Below are 19,972 nucleotides of genomic sequence, written 5' to 3' on the forward strand. Positions count from 1 at the left end.
TTCTCCAAGCAAGAATATTGGAGTGAGTAGCCATCTCCTCCTCCAGGGGATCTTGCCAACTCAGGGATGGAACCTGGGTCTCCTGCATTGCAGGCAAATTCTTTACTGTCGGAGCCACTGAAACTACCTACTGAGGAACACTCTGTAATTGCGTTAGACTTGGCATTTTTCTTCAAGTGACCAAAAGAAGTGATCGAAATGTGAAAAATGGCACCAATTAGCTTGGGAAAAGTGTAAATGCAGGTGTCATTTGTTCATGCGGCAAACGCGGTTTGGATGCAGTCACTGGCTCTGACAAGTCCAGCAGCTATTAACTCATGCGTACGTGTTAGGTGCTTCAGTAGTGTCTGATTCTTTGTGACCCCATGAACTACAGCCCGAGAGGTTCCTCTGTCCATGGGATTCTCCAGGCAAGAACTGGAGTGGGTTGCCATTTCCTTCTCCAGGGGATCTTCCTGACCCAAGGATCACACCCACCTCTCTTACGTCTCCTGCATGGGCAGGCAGGTTCTTTACCATTGAGCCACAAGTGTTGAAATTACAACGGTAACTTTAAGCAGGAACAAACGTGCTGGCTCTGATGTTGATATTGCCTTCTTCGGACCACACACACGCACACACACTCACACATAGGCTCCCAACACTCCACAATCTTCCTGGCAATTCCCTGCATTGCCTGTTCTCTGAAGCCCTTTGTTTTTCACTGATAAAGGCTTCCCAGTGGGGGATTTCAGTTGAGGAAGAGTGAAGACAGACATATATAGCCAGCGTAGGGCTTGCTAGTGAGCAAAAAGACATATCCTATGAAACAAAGTTTTAATCTTTATTTTACATATTTATACATAAAACTTTTAAGGAACCCTCTGAATCCAACAGAATGTTAATAGCACATCTAAAAATGAACTTCAGGTAGTCAACATTCACAAAATGTTGAAAACTGATTAAAATATACATATTACGGAGAGCTACAACTTCACTACGAGGCAGGCATGTATTTTTTGACTTGGATAGCACCGTCATTTACAGTTCTTCTTTAAAACTACAGTGAAGAATGACAGCAGTCAATGGTAAAATACTGCTCCAACTCATAATCTCTAAACAAATAAAAATAAAGTTAAAACTACCCTCTTTGATTAACCATGACTTGTGGTGGTGTAAGTACTATACATTTTTTTGTAACAATATTTTATTAAAATGCCTGATATTGAGTGGCACAGTAAAAAAATTAAGATAAATTAAGAAGCAAAGGCCAATCACTGGACGTTAAGCTTCAGACATTATCAATGACTAACACTGATATTTGTTTGTTTCTGTGCCACCTTTAGCAACAGCATTTTTACAACCACAGAAGCAAAAGAAAGTCTAGCTTGTCCTCTGGTTGGATGGCTTCTTTTCACTTTGCAGGCATTTTCTCGGCCAGGTGCTTCTGTTGACTCTCGGCATGTCTGTGGAATGAATAACACAATTATTTAACGCTGAGGAGGAAGATCCAAACTACTTTTCCACTGGCAGCTAAAACATCCTCCATAGTAAAATCATGGGAATCAAGAAACAGTACTTAATTCAAAAAAAGAGAAAAAAGAAAAAGAAACAGTACTTAATGGAAATGAATGTGCCTTCTTTTGATTTTTTTCATGGCAAAGCTGCCTGGCATGCAGGATCTGACCAGGAATTGAACCCGGGGCCCCCTGCATTGGGAGCATGGTTTTAACCACTGGATCCCCAGGGAAGTCCCTAACTATGGATGGTGATGGATCTTAGTTGTCCAACCAGGGACTGAAGCTGTGCCCTCAGCAGTGAAAGGGTGGAGTCCTGACCACTAGACTGCCAGGGAATTCCCTTCAATTTTTATATTCTATGTATGATTCCTTTTATCTAGTAAGTCACTGGATTAGCCTGAGACGTGTAGATGCCATTTATCTTTGAGAAGAAAAGTGTTGTGTTTAAAAACAAAAAGGGAAAATTAACTAGGATAATTTATTCAGCAAATGTTTAATATGGCCTTCTCTGTGCCAGGCACACTGCTTCTGGTGATGGGGATTTGGTGGTGAGCAGACAATGAACTCTTTGTTCTCATGGGGCATATATTTCAATGGAAAGAGACAAGAAAGGAACGGACAGCAAACAAGGAGACAGCAGACAGAAAATAAGTGCTAAGCAAAAAAGTCAGAACAAGCTATTGTGACAGAAAGTTAACTGCATGACTACTTCATCTAAATATGCACAAAGAAGCAAATTTAAGTATTAACAAGGCTCCTGTTAATAATACAATAATCCAATATCATTCTTACAAAGGGTAGTAATGTCTTTAGAACAAATGATAGGCTTTGGTGGATGCAAAGAGTATGTGATACTCTTCCTCCCCTCAATTAGTCCTAAGGGCATGACTGGGTCAGTGAGGGTGGGGACAGGGCTGGGTAAACTTTCTTACTCATCAAGTCCTATCATGGCCTGTGAGCCCAAAGGCGGCCAACCCAGCAGCTGGCCAGTGGAGATGGAGACAGGGGAATGGCCAAGCTGCTGCTATCACTCAAATAGGCACTTATCAAACGTCTTCCGGGAGAGTGGTAGGGTCTTAAGGCTGCAAGAAATAAACGTTTTGAAGGATGATCTCAGGAAATTATAAATTGGGCAAGAGAAAAGTTATCTAATGCTGTGCTTTCCAGCTGTAATCAAAGGTTCAGGGGCAATTTCTGTGTACTGCCTTGACTTGGGCACAAATGACATCAAGCATAACTCACTGGTATTAATGATGCAGAATGTTTCACATCTATGGCACAGGGAAGACAAACCACAAATATTTTCAGAAAAGGGAAGTGACAGTAGTGTCCTTGTCACATGCAGCAGCCCACAAATAATATTCCCATATTCACTGAACACTAAAGGGACTCAGGAAAAAAGGTAACAATAGCACTGTATCCCCAAGAAAAATCATGCCTTTTAGCAGATCCTCTTTTTTAGGTGTGTAAAAGAATCTTGATTATTTTCATAAAGTAGCTCAAAGGCCTCACTTGAACAAACTCAAACTCAGCTCAAGAAATATTTTGATACCCAGTGGCTAAGATTCCACGTAGCTAATTAAATTATGGTTCTTATAGCAGCTTTAAATATGTATCTCTTTGTGTGAGTGTGTTGTGCAAACCTACAACATGAGGTTTTCTGAGAGACAAGGAAAGAACAGATAGGTAATAGCTTCAGAAAATATTGAAAGTTGGGTGTTATTTTTGAGACATCCATACAAGGGTGAATTTCACTAAAATTTTAAACAAAGGAGGGAAAGAGTTTCAGTTTATAAAACTAAAAGGTTCTCATCAACTATTTATATGAAAGTCTTTAGTAGAATTAATTTCACTCAAGCCCTACAAGAACTCCTTTACATCAACAATCACTTTTGAGGACTTACTATGTGCTTGGCAGCCCCTGTCTGAGGCTCTGAGGACTCTGAAATGAACAAAAATAAGCATTGTGTCTAAAGCTGAAGATCTAATACTTTGGCCACCTGATATGAAGAACTGACTCATTGGAAAAGACACTGATGCTGGGAAAGATTGGAGCAGGAGGACAAGGAAAGAAAGGCAGGAGGACAAGGGGGCGACAGAGGATGAGATGGCTGGATGGCATCATGGAGTCAAAGGACATGAGTTGAGCAAGCTCCGGGAGACAGTAGAGGTCAGGGAAGCCTGGTGTGCTGCAGTCTATGGAGTCGCAAAGAGTTGGACATGATATAGCGACTGAACAACAACACAGCCAGGCTGGGAGAGATAGCAAACAAATGTAACACAATATGATCAGGCCCCACTTGGGAGGAACGCAATGCTGCCAGAAGCACAAAGAGGGTCCTAGGTCAGTCTTGGGGGTTCAGGGAGCACTACTCCAAAGAAGTATCTAAACCTGTGGTTTTCGGATTAGGCCATGTATTGGAGTCATCAGGAAAGCTTTAAAAAACTTCTAATGCACAGAAGTCCCTGTCTCACAGAATAGTTAAATCAGAACCTTTGGGAGTGAGACCCAGGCATCAATATTTTAAAAGCTCCCCAGGTGATTCCAATGTGCAACTGAAATTGAGAACCATGGACCTGAACTGACACCTGAATGGTAGGAGCTGGACAGGTAAAGGGAGGTGAGCAGGGCTTCCTGGTGGCCATGCTCTCAGTCTCTGGGATCTGGCAGCAACATTCTGGCATGGCCACCTTTGGGGAAGTTGAAGCATATTTAGATTCCATCCCCCATGAGCAAAATTATATTTTTGCAGCCAGAAACGGACATAGAAACTACTCCCCACCTGCTCTTGTTTCAAGGGTTCCTCCAACACCTTTAAATAAGTGACTCCTCTCCTCTAAACCCCATGGTTCTGCCCTCCCTGTCTCCCACCATCATACCATCTGCAGTATAAACATAGTGCAGTGCAGACCCAAGTAACAGCTGAACATTCTGAGGAAAGGGAGGGGCCTCTGAATGTCTTCTTTGCACCAAGGAGTGCCAGCACTGCTCTGAGGGACAGAGAAACTGTCCTCTGTTACCACTGGCAAGTCACAGAATTGATGAAAGGGTTTACATATTTTTCAGAAGATGCATGTCCTTGTACAGTTCACTACTGATTTCCCAGAATCTTTTTTTAAAAAATAACTTTATTTATTTATTAGCTGTGCTGGATCCTTTGTACTGCTTGTGCTTCTGTCTAGTTGTGGGGAGCAGGGGTTACTCTTTAGTTGCCTCGTGCGGGCTTCTCATCATGGTGGCTTCTCTTATTGTGGAGCACAGGCTCTAGGGCACTGCTGCTGCTGATGCTGCTGCTAAGTCGCTTCACTTGTGTCCGACTGTGCGACCCCATAGACGACAGCCTACCAGGCTCCGCCATAGGGCACTGGTCTGCAGTAATTGCAGCTCACGGGCTCTAGAGCAGAGGCTCAACACATGTGGTTCAGGGGCTTAGTTGCTCCGAGGCTCCTGGACCAGGGGTTGAACCCCCGGCTCCTGAATTGGCAGGTGGATTTCTTTACCTGTGGGCCACAAAGGAAGCCCCTGATTTCCCATAATCTTAACCCCTATATGCAAAGTTCTTAGCCAAAAAGGGAGGTGTCTTACAATTGCTGGTGCAGTGCCTGAATATATCTGTAGGGGGCAGTAACAATATTTGAGTGGTACCAGCTAAGAAGGTATGAGAAGACCTTCTGGTTTTTTGTGTGTTTTTGTTACGAGCAATGGCAATAACATCCAAAGCATACAAAACAGAGTGCTGCCCATAGGTCTTTAAAAACAAACTTTAAACATAGTTCTGCAGTCTTCATTTTGTTACCGGAGCTATTTTTATAACATTGCATTTGGGAAAATATTTTACGCAGTGTCTCACACAGAGAAGAGGTCCCTGTGGTGAGTGCTGAGAGCATTGTCACTACATATGTTGTCAAGCTTCCCTTGGATGGTTCTGGAACACATGGTTAATTCCTTATGTTATTGTGACAAGCAGTTTTCTTTCTTTCTTTGGGAGCCTCTACTCTCTGAATACCACTTCTGGGATTAATAGTAATTGTTGCCTTGTGGCTTAAAGACTTCCTATAAACTGACTCAGAAAAGGTGTCATAAGACCGTAGGAATGCTCACAGTTTTTTCATGCACTTCACATACTTATTGTGAGAGGCTTTTCCACGAAGGAAATGACAAAGAAATGCAAGATCTTGACCAGCATTAGTCTAGTTTCCCTATTCCCCAGGGAAGGAGGCATTCTTCACCTCTTTACAGAGAGGGGGCCTGGAGCCAGGCCCAGCTATAAACTCAAGTCTTGGAGTCTCCCCATGCTGAGAGCAATCTGGTGGAAAGATGCTGTGGAAAGATGCCAGGGTCCTTGCCTTCTGGGCATGGCAGATGTCATCAGGAGTTGGGTCAGATAACAGCAAGTGCCACTTGGGGGCACCCACCATGTGCTGGAAGCATGCCAGCATGGAAGGGCTTAGGGACAACTCCCCAGAGGATGGTCCTTCAGGATAGAGTTCTTAGGCCAGAACTGCTGACCAGATTGAGGTGGGGGTGTTCCAATGCACTGACAATCCATCACGAGGGGAGAATGGTTGAGAAGAAGCAAAGCATTTGGGTGGGAGCAGTTCTGGCTACTTGCACGCATGCTCAGTCACTCAACCACGGCCGACTCTTTGAGATCTGTGGACTGCTTCTCTCCATCTAAATAGCTGACACCAGCAGAGATTAGGTGAGTTACTCGTGAAAGTAAAGGAAGAAATTCTCGACAGCTCCATGTGTGTGTCAGTCTCTCAGTTGTGTCTGACTCTTTGCAACCCCATGGACTATAGCCCTCCAGGCTCCTCTGTCCATGGGATTCTCCAGGCAATAATACTGGAGTGGGTTGCCATTTCCTTCTCCAGGGGATCTTCCTGACCCAGGGATCAAACCCTCATCTCCTGTGTTGGCAGGCAGGTTCTTTACCACTAGCGCCACCTCACTCCTGCCTTAATTCTTAATTCTTAATTCATCCCGGGCTTCTTTCCTTCTTTGGGAAGGGTGAGGCCCCACTGACCTGGTCAAGTCCTCAATGTCCACCAGCATGGCGTCCTGCTCCGTGTGCAGCTCATCTCGGATAAGGAGCAGCTGGACCAGCTCTTCATTCAAGCCTGGGGTAAAGGAAAAAGAGCAATAGAAATAGATAAAGCTGCATCAAAGTCAGGATATGAAACTACGTATGGACCATTGTATGTGTACCACACACACACACACACACACACACACACACACATATATACAAACAGCTAAACACAGTAGGAAAGTATTTTTGCTGAAATGTTAGGGTTCTCATTAGCTTCTCAGAAGCTCAGAAGTCACCCATTTGAGAGCACTAGTTTGCCTACTGATAGATGTGTTGGAAGAACAGGCGTATCAAGTAAATCCAGTTACATTCACATTAAAGTGGGAAAAGAAGTGGTTAGCTGTTAGGAAAGTAGCTTGTTAGAAAACGTGGGAGTTTATTTTGAAGATATGTAAAAAGTCTGGGGCATGTTGAGTTTTCCACTGTTCATCTTCAGGGGGCTCCAGCCACACTGAGAGCTGGAGGGGCCACCGCACCTGACAGGCACCACATTCTAATGCCCAACCGGAGGGGGGGGCCCAAGGATGCTCAAAGGTTACCTGGGGCCACGAGGAGGAGCAGCCCAACGTGCAGGCCGTTCAAAGAAAGAGTAACATCTAAAGATGTGGGAGAACGAAATATGAAAGACCTGAAGAAATAACGCCTGGCGTCCAGGCAACAGGTGCTGAGGAAAAGACTTCTTAGGATTTATACTGGGAATACAATAGATGGAAACATGGCTCGTCTTCCTGAAATCTGTGCACTGGATTAATCTGGCTTCTGCCATTGGAAAATATAAACAATCCCAGGGCTGCTTCTTGCTTTTTCCCCTCATACTGACTTAGAACAAAAGCTTCTAGGTCTGAACACATGGACACGTGGGGAGAGCATTCACTTGGCAAGAGCTCTACGCCCAGCAACAAAAGAAAGGAAGAGGGTACTCAGCAAGGTCCTCCTTGAAAACGCTGGATTCAGACCTGAAATGATGCATTTACCTGCCTTTAGTTTAGATTTGTTTCCAATTTTAAAAAGGAGAAAAAAAAATCATACAAAGAAATCTAAAACTTCCTCTACTCCTGAAAAGGACTAGCTGGCAATGTTATTTAAGTCTAAGGAAGATATTTCGATGGTAAGAGATCAGAAAGCCTTTTAAATCCTTAAAAAGGAAAATACTCCTAGTAATTTATTCTCAACGAAAATTAAAATGTAGTAGAACTTCAAAAAAAATCCTATGAATCTATAGTTTCCTAATTAAAATGTAAATCTTTTCTTTTGATTTAAAAATACTGAAGGTATTGGGTTAAGAGGTTAAGACTCCTTGCTTGCACTGCTGTGGCAGTGAGTTTGACCCCTCGTTGGGGAACTAAGATCCCTCATGCTGCCTGGTATGGTTGCCCCACCTCCCCAAAATACTGAAGGTATTAAGTTGCCACTGCGCCTTTTCTTTTTTTCTAGTGAGTTCTTAGGGCAGCCTTCTATATTGGCATAGCACATGGGAAGGTCTTTTCTATATAAAGTTTAAAATTTTTTATTATGGACATTTTCAAAGTGATACAAAAACAAAGAGACTTGTTTAATGAATCCCCTTGCCCTATGCATCCAATCAGCTTCAAAAATAATCAACTCCTGACCAGTCGTAACTGACCTTTCTCCCCTTCTCCAGTGAAGTCATTTTAAAGTGATTTCAGACATCCTATTGTTTCATACATAAATGCTTCAGGATGCATCTCTAAAGACAGGGCTCTTTTTTTTTTTAATTAACATAACCATAATGCCTTTATTGTACCTGAATAAGTCAATACATCTTTAATAAAACATTTAGTCAGTGTTTGAATTTCCCCACTTGGTTCCCAAATGCTTTTTTATAGTTGGTTTGCATTGGGCTGGCATGTCTCTTAGGTGGTTTTAATCTATCAGCCATGGACTTTATGGACTCATATGTTTCAAGGCTGGAGCGCTTGAGAGTTCATCTGGACTCAGCAAGATGCCCCAGTGACTGAGATCTCTCTGTTACTGGCCCAGCACGCACCCTTCTCTGCAAAACCAGCTGAGTGAATGCCACTCACGCACCACAACTCCCTGCACACTTCTGGTAGAGGTCCTTCTTTATTCTAGGGGTAAAAGGCCCACTCCTTCTCACCCTAAAATTTTCACCTATCAGTCCTATACACTTTCGCCATCTGAAGTCCTACAACAGAAGCTGTATTGGATCTGATGAGCTAAAATAAATGTATATACAAATAAAGCTGAGCATATAATTGTATATGTATAATGCATATACAAATATATATAAATATAATAAAAGACCTGGAACTACTAAACTGTATTCTACAAACAGGTGTTGTGACCCAACTATAGACCAGGCACTGTGCTAGAACCTGGGGATTTCAGATGAATAAAAAGGACCTTTAATCTCTGTGAATCTTGAAAAAGTCTTAAAGTTTCTCAACATTTTATAGTGAAAAAACAAAGGAAAAAAGAGAGCATCGATTCTCTTCCTTTCCTTGCAAGGACATAGGAGGACCCCAAGGAAACGTGATATCCCATGATATTTAACACTTCAAATCCCATTTTCCAGAGTATCTTACACTTACTTTCTATCTGGGAATGGAGATCATTGACTATCACTTGTAGCTGCCCAATAGTCATGTCTCTCAGGTCAGTGGGCTTTAAACTTCTTTTCATCAAGCATTCACTTATATGAGGCAAGTGTGGCAGCTGAAGACACAAAGGGAAGAAACAGAGATGAGAGCAGAGCAGTAAGCATACTGAATACAGGACCAAGTTTTCTCCTAAAAAACGAACCTTCATTCACCCACTTCAGGGTCTTCACTGAAAAGCTTTCCCTGTCTGACTTTTCCAATGCAAGGCCCTCCATTCACACATCACACATTCTCAAATGTTATCAGCATCATAATGGGACACTACTCAAATCAAAAGCTTTTGGACTGGTCTACAACTTAAGAGTCAATAATTAGATCCACAAATGAATTACCAGGGAGCTCAAGCAGTATTAGTTACATAGATTAAACGACTAAGATCCATTATTTATTAATTTATAGCATGCTACAAGCACTGTGCCACTGTGCCAAGCACTACACACTTTTTCCACTGAATTCTCACAATCATGCTCTGACACAGGTGTTATTATTATCCCCATTTTGTGGATGAGAAAACTGAGACTTGCCCAGAGCCCCACAGTAGATCAATGGCAGGGCTCGTCTTAAGCTCCAAAGGCCAGGACCTTTATCCACCGTATCATACTGTCTTCACTCAACAGTAGGAACAAAGAGTTAAAGCAATAGTGAGTTTGCCACGGCAACGGGTTCTTAAACTGAGACCGCTTTAAAGGAATTAAAATATTCTCACAACAGCTAATACTGCCCCGAAGACACAGAGTAGATATGAACGGGGAGCAAAGTTTATGTTTGTGAAATCTGTAGCTTATGCATCCTTCTCTGATACAGTAGGAAGGAAAAAGAAACAGACTTAAAAAATTCTCAATGACGTTTTACACAGTGCCTTCTAGAAACCCAAGTTTGCATAACTCTGGGAAAGGACTGTCAGCCTCAACCATTTGCAGCCACCACTAGCCAGCCAGCCACCACACGCAAGCCCCCAGTCAGTTGCGTTTCGGCGCTCGCTGCTTACGAGATCAGCGACGGGAGACTTCTTCCTGTTCTGTTTTTCCACTTCTACTTGCATTTTGGCCATTGGTTTGGCCATGGCAAGGGCCATTTTGGCTTCGGCTTGCAATTTCTTCTGCCTTGTGAGGAAATCCATGTCATCCAGGGATTCGGATTCTTCTTCAGTAGTGTCTCTATCTGAATAGGAAGAGCTCTGTTTGCTCTGTGAAGGGAAAAAAAAAACAGCACCTGAGCTTTGTGTGCTGGGTACCACCTGTGAGGATGGACTATAGCCTTCCCTGAGCCCTCTCTCAGCACAGCCAAGAGTCCCCTCCATCAACACAACTCAACTCTTGATTTGATCTGTACCAATCACAAATAACTTTTATTGAATGATTATTTATTTACCATTAGCATTTAGTGGGTCAGGAAATTCCCCTGGAGGAGGGCATGGCAACCCACTCCAGTATTCTTGCCTGGAGAATCCCATGGACAGAGGAGCCCGGGAGGCTACAGTTCAGGAGGTCAAAAAGAGTCGGACAGGACGGAAGCAGCTTAGCACACAGCATTTAATGGAAATAATGTGCTAGCATTGTTCTAAGTTCTTTGCATATTATTTTTTGCATTTATTTATTTTCTACTTTACATTTAATAATTGTATTTCAATATGATTATTTTTTACCTTTTTAATTAATTTTCATTGGCATATAGTTCCTTTACAATGTGGTGTTGATTTTTGCTGTACAGCAAAGTGAATCAGTTATATATGTGTGTGTGTGTGTGTGTGTGTGTGTATATATATATATATACTCCTCTTTTTTAGCAAGTAACATTTTCAAAGGTAGTTTATCTCCACAGTATCAATAAAAGGCTGATTTTAGCATAAAAAGTAACAGAATAATAGGGAGAATATATATTTATAACAAACTTGAGACTTTTCTTTGATTCTCACTCTCAAAACTTTCTTGAAGTGAACAGACTACAGCAAACCATTTCACCCAGAGCTAAGATGGTGTGTTACTCCCCGAGTGGACAGGATCTCAGCTATCCCAAGAAGTTCTCATGTGGCACTGTACTCAACAACTAACTCAGTTTCCTGTTAGTTGGTCTTCGATAAGAAAGGTGCGGGACAGACCTCCCAGAGAGGAAAGAAATTCTGGAACAAGCACTCAGGATCATCGAGTCACCTTTTATAGATGTGTGCAAGGAAAAGTGTTGTTTAGTTGGTAAGTCGAGTCCCACTCGTTGCGACACCATGAGCTGTAGCCCGCCAGTCTTCTCCATCCACGGGCAAGGATCCTGGAGTGGGTTGTCATTTCCTTCTCCAGGGGATCTTCCCGACCCAGACATCTGACCTTTGTCTCCAGCTTGGCAAGTGGACTCTTTACCACTGAGCCACCAGGGAAACTCCGCAAGGAAAAGTAAGCAGTGCTTAACGCACATTATCTTGCTGGTTTTTCTGAGTGGTATCTTTTAAGTGCTAGCCCTCCCACCCCCTGTCAGGACTCTATCCCCTGTCTTTTAAAATGTGTCCACTGTTAGTCTATGCTCGTATTTCTAAGACCAATGGGGAAGGAATGGTATATAGCACATTTTCTATTTTTTTATTTATCGCATGCAATTCTTTTTTTTAAATTAATTTTTATTGGCATATAGTTGCTTTACAACATTGTGTTAGTTTCTGCCCTATAGCAAACTGAATCAGCGATATGTTTACATATATCCCCTCCTTTTCAGATTCCTTTTCCATTTAGGTCACCATGGAGCAGTGAGTAGAGTTCCTTGTGCTATACAGTAGGTTCTCATTAGTTATCTATTTCACACCTAGTAGTGTATATATATCAACCCCAATCTCCCAATTCATCACCCCCTCTTTCTCCTTTCCCCTCCAGCATCCAGATGTTCTCTACATCTGTGTCTCTATTTCTGTGTTGCAATAAGATAATCGATACCATTTTTCTAGATTCCACATATATGTGTTAATAATATATGATATTTGTTTTTCTCTTTCTGACTGCTTCAGTCTTATGACAGTCTCTAGGTCCATCCATGTCTCTGCAAACGGCACCATTTCATTCCCTTTTATAACATATTTTCTTTTATAATTTTTAGGGTCTATGTGATTTTCCTGATGATTTAATATGAAAGCGGTTGCTAACTTTAACAAAATTTATGTGTCCTCAGATCACAGTTTTAAGTTTTCAATCACTCAAATTTTAGGAGCATCTCACGTTCAGAAGGGCTTCCGCAATGGCTCAGACAATAAAGAATCTCCTGCAGTGCAGGAGACAGGAAGATCCCCTGGAGAAGGGAATGGCCACCCACTCCTGTATTCTCGCCTGGAGAATCCCATGGACAGAGGAGCCTGGTGGGCTACATACAGTCCACGGGGTTGCAAAGAATCAGACACGACTGAGTGACTTTCATACTTCACATGTTAAGAAATGTCATGAGACATCTCGTTTTAAATCTCTGCAATGTTAGTTCCTGATCAACAACAGAAAAGAAGCTAAGTGACCAGGAAAGCACACTCTGAACCTCAGTGGCAGCTCGGAGACTCACCATGGGAGACAAGGGGGTGTCCAGGCTGGTTTCGGTCTTGCTGTCATCAGCATCGCTGTCCTTATCACTGCCGCTGTCGTTGACAAAGCAAATCTGCAGGTTCATCCCACTTTGCAGGCTGGGCAGAAGCAAATAGAACACTAATTCCACTCGGCTATTTGTTACCCGGCAGCATCCTCAAACAGTCTGGTTTTGCTAGAGAAAGTAGTTTAATGTGTTCTTCACGGGGAGCAGTGAGTGATCAATATTATGCCTAGTTCATAAATGGTAACTTTTACTAGAGGATAAGAAAGATACATTGATAAACAGTAAGGTGATAACTTTTAACTCCTATTGTAGTAGCTTTTTTCCACACAGAAATTCATGTTGTTTGAAAACTAATTTCAAGCCACATTATAGCACCTGGCACAATACCAAACACATAGTTGGTACACGATAAAAACATGTTGAGACACTGAGTTTACATTTTTGTCGATGAAGATGAATGGATCCTCAGCCAAACAGGGCTGCCTGGTGTCATCTAATGTCCTGCCCCACGGGGACAATCCAAAGATGCTCATTAAAGCCAGCATCCCGGGGCGAGAGCTCTCAGAAAAAAAGACTCCTTTTTTTTTTTGCCTCAAATAGAAAAAGGTCAGCTATCAGACGAGTTGATCTTTGCATCTCTCACTGTGACAATAATGCCAAAGCTGATTTGGTGTTAGGAAAATATTTGAGGCAGTTGCCAAAAGTCTACTGAGGGAGCTCATTTATGTCATTAAGGAAAAAAAAAAAACCACACCAGAGGTTCACCCTAGAGAAACTTAAGGAAACTTCCAACCTAGTTATAAAGGCACAACGCTGGAACACACAGCAAGGCTCTGCAGACCACCTGGCGCACTGAGCCTCAGAGGCAGAGATGTCTTGGGAGTTCATTATGTTTGTGGCGAATCCAGGAGGCTCCAGGAGGGATGTTTCTGGAAATGTGGTCACAAAGGGCCGCCAGGCTGTGTATCTGCCACATACACAGCCAGGCTGAGGATCCAACTCTGTGTCCTAATGCTCATCTGAAGGCGAACACGTTTCATGACTGTTGACAACAAAGAGTTTTTCAGGAAGCACTTTTTGTTTTCTATTTGAGGCAAAAAGAAGCATCCCTAGGGTCTCCAGCCTGTGTGTAAGCTTTGAGAAAGAAAAAGCAGAAGGAAACTCCTTAAGCAGCAGGGGGTCCGAAGGAGGGTAGTGTAAGCCAGGTTTAGAACAGTGGATGCCGAATCTGCTCTGGCATTACTGTCACACTGAGAGACGCAAAGATCAACTCGTCTGATAGCTGACATTTGCATTTTTAAAAAATTCCAGTGGGTAGGGATGCTCTGTACAAAATGCTCAGAAGACTCACTGAAAGCACTTGTTTGACTGAAAACAATACAGAAGTCAGAAAAAGTACCGATTTAACACAGGCACCACTGTTACGTGTATGTACTGCCACCTGTTGTTAACTTCCGTGATTACTGAGAGTTCCAACTTATTTCCCCAGGAAGGAAATGCAGCCTTTCTCTCAGTAGGTCCAATTCTGTTGCTCCCCACCTTCCTGTGCAGGCCAGCAGAGTCAGGCCCAGGGCTGGCTGCAGAAGGTGACAGGTTCTTCTGTGATCAGCTGAGGGTGCTTGGAATCAGCAGGACTTAGGTTTGAATTCTCACTTCATTCCCTAAGCACAATACTCAATCTGTATCCTCATCTGTAAAACAGGGTGTATAATTCAGTACTTTGTAAGAAGGAAGCTCCAATACTTTGGCCACCTGATGCAAAGGGCTGACTCACTGGAAAAGACTGGGATGCTGGGAAAGATTGAAGGCAAGAGGAGAAGGGGATGACAGAGGACGAAATGGTTGGATGGCATCACCAACTCAAATGGACATGCGTTGGTGGACTCAATGGATTCAAACAAACTCCAAGAGATAGTGAAGCACAGGGAATCCTGGCGTGGTGCAGTCCGTGGGGTCGCAGAGGGTTGGATGTGACTGAGCGATAGAAAGATTGAAGGCAGGAGGAGAAGGGGACGACAGAGGATGAGATGGTTGGATGGCATCACCGACTCAATGGACATGAGTGAGTAAACTCTGGGAGTTGGTGATGGACAGGGAGGCCTGGCATGCTGCAGTCCATGGGGTCGCAAAGAGTTGGACACAACTGAGTGACTGAACTGAAGTGAGTGACAGAACAACAAAGAAAGATGAGAAGATTTAGCTCAGAGCTGGCATAGGACAGGTGCTTTGTACGCAGTCATCATCCTCCTCTCTACTTTCTGAAAGCCTACACAAAGGAACACAGGATTTTAAAGGTGATGTGACTTTGTAAAGAGACCCTTGAAGTCACATATTTGAACACCTGGCCTGTCACAGCAATTCCTGATACACAACTGACTCTCTCAGAGCGTCCTGAGCTGACTTGAACTGTTAGGCAGCTTGAACATTTATTGAGATGGAACTTGTCTCCTTTCAATTTTCTTCCATTAGAATATTTTTTTTCTGGAGTAATCTAATATGTTCAGGTTACCCTTTGATCCCATATAAATTAAGCTTTAAAATTCATTGTTTGTAGTTGGTAAAAAATTTTTAAAAAGTCAACCATTTTTAACAATAAAACTCAAGATCCATGGATTGGACAATAGTAGGAAATAAAAGTGCAAATTAAAAACAGACATATTTTAAAATAAAGACATTTCAAATTAAACCTAATTTGAATCTAGAATTATATCAGTTCAGTTCAGTTCAGTCGCTCAGTCCTGTCCGACTCTCTGCAACCCCATGAATTACAGCACGCCAGGCCTCCCTGTCCATCACCAACTCCCGGAATTTCCTCAAACTCATGTCCATCGAGTCGGTTATGCCATCTAGCCATCTCATCTTCTGCTGTCCCCTTCTCCTCCTGCCCCCAATCCCTCCCAGCATCAGAGTCTTTTCCAATGAGTCAACTCTTCGCAGGAGGTGGCCAAAGTATTGGAGTTTCAGCTTTAGCATCAGTCCTTCCAATGAACACCCAGGACTGATCTACTTTAGAATTATATATATTTCCTATTTATAGAATAAAGTCTTGAAGAGAAGATGATACTACATAAACAGATTATAAGCACACAAAATTACCGAAAACATTGCAAAATAAAGTTTAAAACATCCAAAGAAATACATTTCATTCTGCAGAAAGCTTGATCATAAATTCTGATGTTTTGCCCCCAAACTGACCTTTGTGCTAAGGACCTTAGACCTAAATCAACCATCCCACACAGCGTTTCTAACTCAGGAAAGGCAAAGAAAAAAAAACAGGGAAGGATTTAGTAGTTGGAGCAAAGTGAAAAAAACACCTCAGGTAGAAATTCAGAAAATCGCCTTAGTAACACATTATCACCGTGGGAAACTGCGCGGACCTTCTTACAGGGCGAGCCTTATAATTCCTTGTAGCGGTAATCATCAAGAATGTTACTCTCAGGAAAAGGAAATTATATGACACAGCAGCTAATAGTTCAGCGGGGATTTTAGTAAAGACATCTTAAAACAGACTCAGGTTTCAAGGAGGATTTGTTTGCCTTCAGCCTTTAAGCGGGTTTAAGATGAAGGCAGCTTTTAGGAAGACTCGACCGCAGCTCCCAAGCAGCGGCCGGGCTGTAGGGTGAGTGGGCTCCCCTGGTGCTGCTGAGGGTCTCTGGGCTGCAGGGTCGGGGACCATGACCCCTGTTTGGGGCCCCTTCCCACCTTGGGGAGGCATGGCTGCCCTGAGGCTCTTCCTCTGGCCGCCTGGAGCCCAGGCCTCTGTCCTTCCCACTACTGTGGAGCCTCACTCACGACAAGGCTACACAGTCTTGGGAGATTCCAGCAGTTGGGGGGCTAATTTGCCTGGATCTCTCCAGCACAGTCTGAGGTGAAAACAAAACTCCGTCCTCTTCTTGTTAATTAGTGTATAATTGAAAGCATCCAATTCGAGGTTACTTGATGTTTGGAGTGGTGCTTGGCAGACTGGTACGTGCAAAAAGCTGCTTGACATGTGTCTTGCCTTGGATTTGATTTCTGGAAGGTGTGTGTCCTGGTCACCCCAGGAACTGCTTCTCCTTATGCCACAAACAACCATACTGTTGCCCAGGGTTACTGACAGGGAGCCAAGCGCCTGAGAAGGGGCTGTCCTAGATGAAGAAGGCCCAGAAATGCAAAGAGATGAAAAGACTAAGTGTGTCTTCTGGACGTCTCTGTGAGTTCATGTGGCTTTTTGAGTGCCAGTTCCTATCACCCAGAATTAGGAAGGCATCTAGTTGAGAGGCTGTTCAGCCTCAGTGTCCTCTTGGCATTCATAGTGAGGGAAACTGTTACTTGGGGCTTCCTGGGTGGCTCAATGGTAAAGAATCTGCCTGTAATTCAGGAGACTCAGGTTCGATCCCTGAGGGTTGGGAAGATCCCCTGGAGGAGGGCATGGCAACCCACTCCAGAATTCTGCCCTGGAGAATCCCTGTGGTCAGAGGAGCCTGGCGGTCTACAGTCCATGGGGCTGCAAACAGTCGAACACGACTGAGTGACCAAGCATCGCATAGCATTTACATATATGGGGCTTCCCAGGTGGCTAAGTGGAAAGAATTCCCCTGCAGTGCAGCAGACCTGGGTTCAATCCCTGGGTCAGGAAGATCCCCTGGAGGAGGGCATGGCAACCCACTCCAGTATTCTTGCCTGGAGAATCCCATGGACAGAGGAGCCTGGTGGGCTACAGTCCATGAGGTCGCAAAGACTTGGACATGACTGAAGTGACTAAGCAGCAGCAAACTGTTACTTAGAAAATGTTTGCACTGATTTCTCACTACCAGCACCAGACATATTATGAAAAAACACACAGAACTGAGAGAATGATGGAGTAGCAAAGATCTTACCTCCTAAGAAACCTAGCTATCTGGTGATAACATTTGGTAGAAAGATAATACTTTTTTTTCTTTTCACAATACAAGGAAAAGGCCAGTTTACTCCCTGGAAGAAGTGATGGCTGGTCCTAAAGTCTGCTGTGATTCTACGGGGGGCAGCAGCATTGGAAACCCAGCCTTTGTTCTGGCCTTGGGTTTCGATGACTGAGAGTGGGCTGCTGTGATGGCCAGCTCCAAAACCCAGAACTAATTTGGTGTTTCTCGATTTTAGAAACAGGAATCTCCCAGCACCAGCTGAAACTGCCTGCATTCACACAGAAATGTTCAAGATTCTTTGGTGCTATACCCTACACCACTCCTTGGTTAACTTCACTTGGACAGCTGCATTAAATGTGAGTTTAAAAGTCTGTTCACTGCTTTCTTGCCCTGGGTTGAACAACCGTCTGTGGATTACGGGCAAGCTGTGCTCAGTCGCTCAGTCATGTCCAACTCTTTGCGACCCTATGGACTGCAGCCCGCCAGGCTCCTTTGTCCATGAGATCTTCCAGGCAAGAATACTGCAGTGGGTTGCCATTTCCCTCTCCAGGGATGGGCAAGACAGGGGTTACTTAAAGAACTCCGATAACTTGCCCCGATCTGTGACAGCCTGATTATTAAAATGTCCCAATTCTTCTCTTCCCTCTGTCTGGCCCCTCTGTAATAAGATTGTGGCTTCTCCATCCAGAGGTAGAGTCTATTTTCTGATCCCTGGGCTGCCCTTCTGATCGGCTATGGCCAACAGAGTGCAGAGGAAGTGATGGCGTTAGAGTTCTGAGTTTCCCCCTGCAGAGAAAGCTGCCACTGCCCAGGTCCAGCTCGGCCTGCTGGCAGAAGACAGACTTTGCAGCACAGAGCTCAACTGGCAATCATCCCAACTGAGGCCCCAGGCACCTGAGAGAGCTCAGTGAAGAGCAGTAGAGGCACCTTGCCAACCCATAGCTGACCGCAGACCAGGAGGAAGCCCCATGTGAACCCAGGTCTGACCAGCAGTAGAAATCAATGCTTATCATCTGATGCCACTGATGTGGGTGGGTTTTTATTATATATCATCACTGTGGCAGCAGATAACTGGTGAAAGGTTACAAAGCAAGAGACTACAGGCTGTACCTCCAATGGCCTTTCCCCCATACTGCACTTAACCTCAGGTGTGGATTTATCAAGTCTTGCCTGTGATGGCAATATAATTTTAAGCGCATATACCTCCCATTGTTGTTTTTTGTTTAGTTGCTAAATCGTGTCCGACTCTTTTGTGATCCCATTGTCTGCAGCCCACCATGCTCCTCTGTCCATGAGATTTCCCAAGCAAGAATACTGGAGCAGGTGGTCATTCTCTTCTCCAGGGGATCTTCCTGACCCCTGGAGCAAACCCGAGTCTCCTGCATTGGCAGGAGCCACCAGGGAAGCCCATGTATTAATCCTGTAGTTGCCCATAATTTCAAGGCAACTGTATGGTTTCCTTAAGAAACAGAGTAAAAGGGAACTTCAAAATGCCTAGGCATTTCAAACATGCATTGCTCACCTTCTGTCCAAAACCACTGTGGTTATGAGAGCCTCTGGCTTTGCTGTTACTCATTGCTCAGTATTCCCAACTAGTCTGTGGCTGGGCTGTTAAAATGTATTACCTTTATTTATTTCAATGGATCTTTGATGCATTATTCAAAGGCTTTCTACATAAAGCCTTTCTCTATTTGCTGTTTTATGAGAATTTCAAAGGAGATAGACTATAAAATGTATGCTGTAATTAACCAAGGATAGCTGTAAACACGTTTTACTTTTCTAACAATTTGTCATGAAGAAGGAGTGGGGGAACACCTGAGGTCTGGGTAAGTTCTAGATATACAGGGTGTATGATGGTGTCTATACAGGATGCACTGAGGTGGGTTAAAATGAAGCACTGCTAGGGACTTCCCTGGAGGTCCAGTGGTTAAGACTCGGAACTCCCACTGCAGGTGGCATGGGTTTGATCTCCGGTCTGGGAACTTAATGCTTTTGAACTTGGTGTTGGGGAAGACTCTTGAGAGTCCCTTGGACAGCAAGAAGATCCAACCAGTCCATCCTAAAGGAGATCAGCCCTGAATATTCATTGGAAGGACTGATGCTGAAGCTGAAACTCCAATACTTTGGCCACCTGATTCGAAGAACTGATTCATTTGAAAAGACTCTGATGCTGGGAAAGATTGAGGGCAGGAGGAGAAGGGGACGACAGAGGATGAGGTGGTTGGACGGCATCAGTGACTCGATGGACATGAGTTTGAGCAAGCTCCGGGAAGTGGTGATGGACAGGGAAGCCTGGGGTGCTG

The 19,972-nt window shown here is 43.8% G+C and overlaps 1 protein-coding gene across 2 annotated transcripts in view; it reads right to left on the bottom strand.

Annotated features, from left to right (window-relative positions):
• Nucleotides 1-802: 802 nt before the first annotated feature.
• The window catches only part of SCHIP1 (schwannomin interacting protein 1), a 151,403-nt gene continuing 132,233 nt past the window's right edge, over nt 803-19,972 (bottom strand). For both annotated transcript variants that reach the window (XM_052662755.1, XM_052663493.1), the window contains exons 4-8: nt 12,760-12,877; nt 10,223-10,420; nt 9,166-9,289; nt 6,527-6,620; nt 803-1,445 (exon numbers count right to left, since the gene is read on the bottom strand). In XM_052662755.1, the coding sequence (XP_052518715.1) occupies nt 1,394-1,445; nt 6,527-6,620; nt 9,166-9,289; nt 10,223-10,420; nt 12,760-12,877 (586 nt within the window). In that variant the 3' untranslated portion in view covers nt 803-1,393. The remainder of the gene's footprint in view (nt 1,446-6,526; nt 6,621-9,165; nt 9,290-10,222; nt 10,421-12,759; nt 12,878-19,972) is intronic.

The sequence above is a fragment of the Budorcas taxicolor genome, chromosome 1 (genome assembly GCF_023091745.1).
Source record: "Budorcas taxicolor isolate Tak-1 chromosome 1, Takin1.1, whole genome shotgun sequence".
Taxonomy (NCBI): Eukaryota; Metazoa; Chordata; class Mammalia; order Artiodactyla; family Bovidae; genus Budorcas; species Budorcas taxicolor.